Below are 7,268 nucleotides of genomic sequence, written 5' to 3'. Positions count from 1 at the left end.
AAATATTAGTAACATGTATTTACCTGCATTTGAGGGCGGTGTCATGTTGGGGTTCATAGGTCAACGGACAGACCTACAGACAAAGCGTAGGTGGCTAGTGATGGTAAATTATCCAATGAAATGCATTTTTATATCCGGGACCATGGATACCCACTGATCACAAAATACCCTGTTTTGGTCAGAAAAGAGTATTCCCGTTCTTATTCTCGCTTTTATTCCTATTCCCGGTTTTATTCCTAAATTATCAACTCTCTTTTATTCTATTTTTGGGAATCATTCTTTTGGACTTTAGTTTATTTAATTATTTGGATTTCAGTCTTAAACTCTTTATATTTTGGACGGACCCTTGGACAGTTATATAAAAAGTGTATAGGTCTTTTCTGATCATATTTCAGGAACGAATATTTCTAAAACCATACGATCACGGAAAAAACTGAAAATTGGATTTATTTAATAAACTTTTGAAATCGACAAAAGAGTCGTCATTGGCTAAAATTAAATCCGATGTCAACTTCCCGTTTGTCTGTGTGCTATCCGTTTCATACATAACAAATTTTCGTCACAGCTTTCTCAGCAACTACTCAACGCAGATGCTTGAAATTTTAACACAATCTTTTCTGAGGCATGCCATATGGCGGGATACATTTTTGTTAAAATCCTATGTCAACTTCCTGTTTGTCTGTGCGTCTATCCGTTTCATACATAACAAATTTTCGTCACATTTTCTCAACAACTACTCAACGTAGATGCTTGAAATTTTAACACAATTTTCTCTTAGGCATGCCATATGGTGGGATACATTTTTGTTTAAATCAGATGTTAACTTCCTGTTTGTCTGTGTAGCTGCCCGTTTCATACATAACAAACTTTCATCACATTTTTCTCAGCAACTACTCATTACAGATGCTTGAAATTTGACATTTTTGTTAAAATCCGATGTCAACTTCCTGTTTGTCTGTGCGTCTATCCGTTCGTTACATAACAAATTTTCGTCACATTTTCTCAACAACTACTCAACGTAGATGCTTGAAATTTTAACACAATTTTCTCTGAGGCTTGCCATATGGTGGGATACGTTTTTGTTAAAATCAGATGTTAACTTCCTGTTTATCTGTGTAGCTGTCCGTTTCATACATAACAAACTTTCATCACATTTTTCTCAGCAACTACTCATTACAGATGCTTGAAATTTTAACACAATCTTTTCAGAGGCATGCCATATGGTGGGATACATTTTTGTTAAAATCCGATATCAACTGCCTGTTTGTCTGTGCGTCTGTCAGTTTCATACATGAAAATTTTCTTAGCAGTTTTCTCACTAGCTATTCATAGCAGATGCTTGAAATTTTATTACTGATTTTGTGGAGGCATGCCATATGGTGGGTTTAATTTTGATATGAATCTGATGTAAACTTCATCTGCCTGTAATTGAACTTGTGTAAACAGTATATTAACATGATAGTGCTTATTTACATCAGAGCGGGGTTTTACTAGTGAGCATTTGTTCACAGATTTCTTGTTCTCAAACTAGATAAGCTTGTAAGTTCAACATGAGATAATGTGCTACTGCTAGAAAATCCCACCAAGTAATATTAATGTTTCTTTGATATCGCAATTAGAAATGGTAGTAAAAAGTCCGGACTATGTCGTGTCCGGAGTTAAATGTCGGACTGTTATGACTTGATCAGCCTCTCACTGTGTACAAACTGCGTCATTTTTGCGAGATGACGTCACATTGACAAGTGCTTTGCTATCGATGCATCGTTTGTATATTGTTGTGTGGATTTAACAAACGACAAAAGTACAAGTAATAGTACATGTAAGTTTTTATGTAGTCTAAGCTATCCAGCAGTTTGAAATAGCAAATAATATCATTTTGTGGTACTTTGAAGACCTTATATTTTGTGTGAAGTCATAGTAAACATTTCCAGTACAAATAAGGCCACTCCACCTTACTGTAACCTTAACTGTGCTGCGTTAGAGATGTTAACCCCAAAAGAAGGTAATGAAGGTATATTGCTGCATAAGTAGGGTTCAAAAGTTTAAATCATCAAGTTTATCATGAAGATTGTTTATTACCTAGATTATCAAAAAATTCTAAATCAAACAAACTGTACAATTTTTCATTTCTGCATGAATTTAATGGGACTAAGTACTAAGAGACAAAACTAGGTACTCTGTAATATTAACTATACTCTGTTAAATATACAGTTTAAAGAAGTTCGCTCCTAGGCTTCTGAGTATTCTTTTTTTATCTTGACCTATATGTCTAAAATTCTGCATGTAATGTTCTAATTCAATTATTCTTACAATAAATTCGAATTCTACAATACCAATTGCAACTTAATTATATTCCATTAAAAATTCTATGATTTAATTCCAAACTAAAAGCACTAAGTGAGGAACTATATTTTAAAGCGGAAAGATTTTCAGAACAGAAATGGTCATTTTTTTCTCTTTCGAATTATTTTATTTATTATTTTATTTACATTATATTATTTTTATTTTATTATGTTAATTTTGGATTCCTATTTTTACATGTAAAATGCAACAGAGCTATTCTGTGCAAATGACTGTTTTATACTTGTCCTAAATTATGTTTCAAGTATACTGTCATGAATTCTATCAACAGTCTGATTTATATAGCAAATATATTGTGAAAATAAAGAAAAAACAAAAAACCTTATTTAAGCTTAAAATTGTAATATTTTAGTTATATCTAAAAGTTCCATCACAGACCCCCACTTTAAATATTCTTTTCAGAAGAAAATACGATTTTCAACCATTCTCCTTACATTTAGTTAAATGTCAATGCTTTCAAATGATTATTTGTTTCTAAAATTTTTATTGTGAGAAAATGAAAATGTTTGAGTGCAAAAGAGTCAAATAATTGAACATGCGGGTATTTTTCAAAATTCTTCGCTGTAACAAATTTTATGGATCTATTTAAGATGAAATAAGGCTGTGTTTGTTCCCATGATTTCTCAGTACAAAAATATTTGAATAACAGCTTTAAAAATGGCTTAAGGTTATCCGATCCTCAGGTTCTGAAAATCAGGCACTGGGTAATTGAAAATGCTCACAAAGATGTCTCTAAATTCTCAAATTAAAATGTTTTTACCCACGGTGTTTCTTTAAAATTCATCTTTAAATTTAATCATATTATATAGGAAAAATTAGTAAATCTCGAATAATTTTTCAGGAAATGTAATTTGAACTACCTACTGCATATTTTTTAATTGATAATTGATCAAGAAATACATTTTAGGAATAAAAGTCATAGGTATCCAGACTTTTAAAGAAAATTGAATGAATTTTACAATTATTTGGACTTTATTTTCTCCTTCTTACTTCCATTGTTTCATAATGCATAGTGCATGATGTGTTTCCTTTCAAAGAAAACACTGTAAATCACTTCTTATTTCAAATCATGCATATATAGACATTGGTAACTAAGGCTAAATTAAAAGAAATTTGATTTTTTAAAATATGCAAGTTTTACTTCATTTTATGAGGTACAAATGTCAACTTTTTAAATACCGTTTGTTAAAACTTTAAAGAGCATTGAATCATACGTAGAGGCATAAAATGAAAATTGTTGCATGAAAAAATTTCAATTTCAAGCTTTATTTTAATACCTTTTGAATTAAATTATAAATTAAAGAGTTATCCTTCCTGGCTTAGGATCGTATATCCTTAATGTGTAAAACGTCTATACAGTGCAAAAAGGTCAAACTTGTGCTATGTGGCATCAAAAGAAGCGCATAGACCCCCATTTTAACTTTTATTTTTAAATAAAACTATGTGTATATATTCTAAAAATATACTTAATAAAAATTCTCATTCCTTTTGAAGGCAGGATCCAACCTCCTTAACAAAATTCATATGAAAGCAGAAACACTTTAGTAATTAAGTATTTAATTTTGAATCTTCATTATATCACCCCAAATGCAGGACATGTTGTTATTGTATGCATTTATACATTGCTCATAGACCTTCTCGGAAGTGGGTGGAGAAATGTTCCTGAAACCTTCCGTAAAACAAGAAAACTAACTGTTTTTGTGCAAAAAAATATTTTCCAGTTTCAAAATTGCTACCTTTGCAGTAAAAAAGTACAAAAAGTGAACAAATTTGTCCTGAAGTGTTCTCGCTGATATTTGGACAATTGTAATGAATATAAATATGTTACGATCCTCTAATGTTATGAAAATAGACATTGCGTCAGCTGTAGTAGTTATTTTTATTGTGTGACGTCACATGGATTTCCGGAAGCTGAAGAACATCTGCACGCGCTCGCGATCGTCTGCGAGGATACGGGATTAGAGAGACTTGGCAATGGACTGATGGTATGTCGTACTTTGTAATTCGGCCCAGGATGTTTATAATACCGCGAAAGTACATATTTAGTGACCGTCGTCCATAGTGTCTGATGTTCTCGGAGTGGTGTAATTCGTTCTGGACTGGAGGACATTCGAAATGAACAACTGAGTAAACGTTGTCTGAATTTGTTTATGATGTCAATTTGTGTGTAACTGTAACTGTGTGATTATTTGATTCTATTGCTTGTTTTATCATTAAAATTTGTTAAAGTTTTAATTCATTTTGGTTGGTGTGTTTTTTGTAAGTGTGTCACAGGTGAAAACGAGCTATAAATAGATTTGTGTATTCGGCGCACGTTACAAATTGGGGGCTCGTCCGGGATAATCGAACTTTTGGCTTTTTGTGGGTGAGTTTCAAAAACGACATCTCGGAAATATTTGATCACAAATTTATTTCATTTGGGAATTTTATTCATTATAATACACACCAGTCAAGATGGTTTTTAACTTAGAGGATTTTTTGAATACACCAGATGCGCGGTTACTTCAAACACTTAAGAAAGATGAACTGTTTGAATTTGTGTCAAAGTTTCATTTGAATGTGAAGCGCAGTGCTCGGAAAATAGAAGTCAGAAATGCTGTGGTTCAGTATTTAGTTCAGAGAGGTATTTTAGATGATAGTGCATTGTCATTGGTTGAAGATCTGAAACCTGTTGAAACTGAAAAAAGAAATTTTGAATATGAATTAGAATTTAAGAAATTAGAAATTGAACAAGAGAGAGAAAGGCAGGCATTTGAAAGAGAAAAGAGAGAATATGAAAAAGAGAAAAGTGCGCAAGATCGAGAACATGAGTTACAGATTAAGAAATTAGAATTTGAGACTCAAAAGATAAAACATGAATTAGAACTTGAGGCTAGGGCTCTGACTTTGATGTGACAAAGAACATAAGACTTGTCCTTAAATTTCAAGAGAAAGATGTTGACAAATATTTTATTCATTTTGAGAAAATAGCTGAAAATTTGAAATGGCCAAAAGAATTCTGGCCACTATTGTTACAGAGTGCATTTGTTGGCAAAGCTAGGGAAGTTTATAGTGCATTGTCACTTCCACAAAGTACAGATTATGATGTTATTAAAAAAAAATGTCTTAAAAGCATATGAACTTGTACCAGAAGCCTATAGACAGAAATTTAGAAATTACAAGAAATTCAATGAACAGACTCATGTTGAATTTGCGAGAGAGAAACAGAATATGTTTGAGAGATGGTGCACTTGTAAAAATGTTGGATCTAACTTTGAAAGGTTGAAACAGGTCATTTTGATTGAGGAATTCAAAAATTGTATTCATCTTGAAATTAGAACCTATTTAGATGAACAGAAGGTTGAGACTCTTGAGCAAGCTTCGACTGCGGCTGATGATTATGCACTAACACATAAGGTATCTTTTGTAAAACTCAGTACCGATACTAGTCAACAGAAGATGGTCAACTATGACAGTTTTCGAGGGGGACCAGACACTTCACAGGTAACTCAACCTAAGATGGCTTACTCTGAGACCAAAGATAAGGACAAGAATAATGAAACCTTAAAGCAGATACCCATTTGTAATTATTGCAAAAAGAAGGGTCACATTAAGTCTGAATGTTGGGCATTACAGAGGAAAACACCTGTAAGTAATGATAGTAAACCAAGTCCCACTGCTCTTACATCTGTCCAAGGTAAGGTTTCCTGTAGTCAGTTTGAGAACACTGGTATTAAGCCAGAGTCTGATGTTCTTAGAGAGGAATTTAAGCCTTTTGTATTTGATGGTTTAGTGTCGGTGGATACCGACTCACACCCTATAAGAATTCTAAGGGATACAGGTGCTTCTCAGTCATTGTTACTAGAAGGCGTTTTGCCACTGTCTGAGAAGACACATACTGGTTCTGAAGTGTTGATTCAGGGTGTAGAATTAGGACTTGTGAAAGTTCCTCTTCATGTTATAGACCTGAAGTCAGATTTAGTCTCTGGGTCTGTGGTCGTAGGTGTCAGACCTACTTTACCAGTTAAGGGAGTTTCTCTTCTGTTAGGTAATGACTTAGCTGGGGGTAGGGTGGTACCTGACCCAATCATTTGTGAAAAGCCTAGTCTTATAGGAGAGGTAGAGGAGGAGAATAAAGAGTTATTTCCTTCATGTGCTATTACAAGGGCTATGGCTAACTAGTCCTAGAAACTAGGACATGCTGAACAGATGGTAAGTCAGAAGTTAGATACAGGAAAGGACTTGTCTATAGATCTTGATGAGACATTTTTGTCAGCTATGTTAGATTCAGAAAGTAATATTTCCTCAGAGGATCAGCAGTCTAAAGGTGATGTATTTGGTTTACAAGAAATGTTAGACAACACACCTCTTACTAGAGATAAATTGATATCTGAACAAGAGTCAGATGTTGAATTACAAGGTCTCATTGAACAGGCTTTGTCTCCAGAGGAGGCAGAGAAGGTCCCTGTTTGTTATTATAAGAATCAGGGTGTACTCATGAGAAAATGGCGTCCCCCTGATGCTTCAGTAGAGGATGAGTGGCAAATCAACCACCAAATTGTAGTACCTAGGGCATATCGGAGAACAGTTATCGGTCTGGCCCATGACACACCAATGTCGGGTCATTTGGGGGTCACAAAGACCTACAATAAGGCATTGACTCACTTCTTCTGGCCTAAGATGAGAAGGGATGTAGTCGACCATTGTAAGTCATGTCATGTCTGCCAAGTAGTGGGAAAACCTAATCAGAAAATCCCTCCCGCTGCTTTAAAGCCTATCCCTGCTTTTGATGAACCATTTACCAAGGTCATTGTAGATTGCGTGGGTCCCTTGCCTAAAAGCAAAGCTGGTAATCAGTACTTTTTGACCATTATGTGTGCATCGATACTCTTCCCTGAAGCAATTCCCTTGCGAAACATAAAGTCTAG

General features: G+C 34.1%; 1 protein-coding gene across 1 annotated transcript; it reads left to right on the top strand.

The window, feature by feature from the left end:
- The first annotated feature begins 5,445 nt into the window (after positions 1 to 5,445).
- Positions 5,446 to 6,522, top strand: LOC134229543 (uncharacterized). Its single transcript, XM_062711290.1, has one exon. The coding sequence runs from the start codon at positions 5,446 to 5,448 to the stop codon at positions 6,520 to 6,522; it is 1,077 nt and encodes a 358-aa protein (XP_062567274.1).
- Positions 6,523 to 7,268: the final 746 nt, after the last annotated feature.

The sequence above is a fragment of the Saccostrea cucullata genome, unplaced genomic scaffold (assembly GCF_032062105.1).
Source record: "Saccostrea cucullata isolate Sc308-1 unplaced genomic scaffold, CSIRO_AGI_Scuc_v1 ctg4713, whole genome shotgun sequence".
In the NCBI taxonomy this organism is placed as follows: domain Eukaryota; kingdom Metazoa; phylum Mollusca; class Bivalvia; order Ostreida; family Ostreidae; genus Saccostrea; species Saccostrea cuccullata.
The sequence above is the reverse complement of the archived record's forward strand: the minus strand, read 5'-3'. Positions and strand labels throughout refer to the sequence as shown.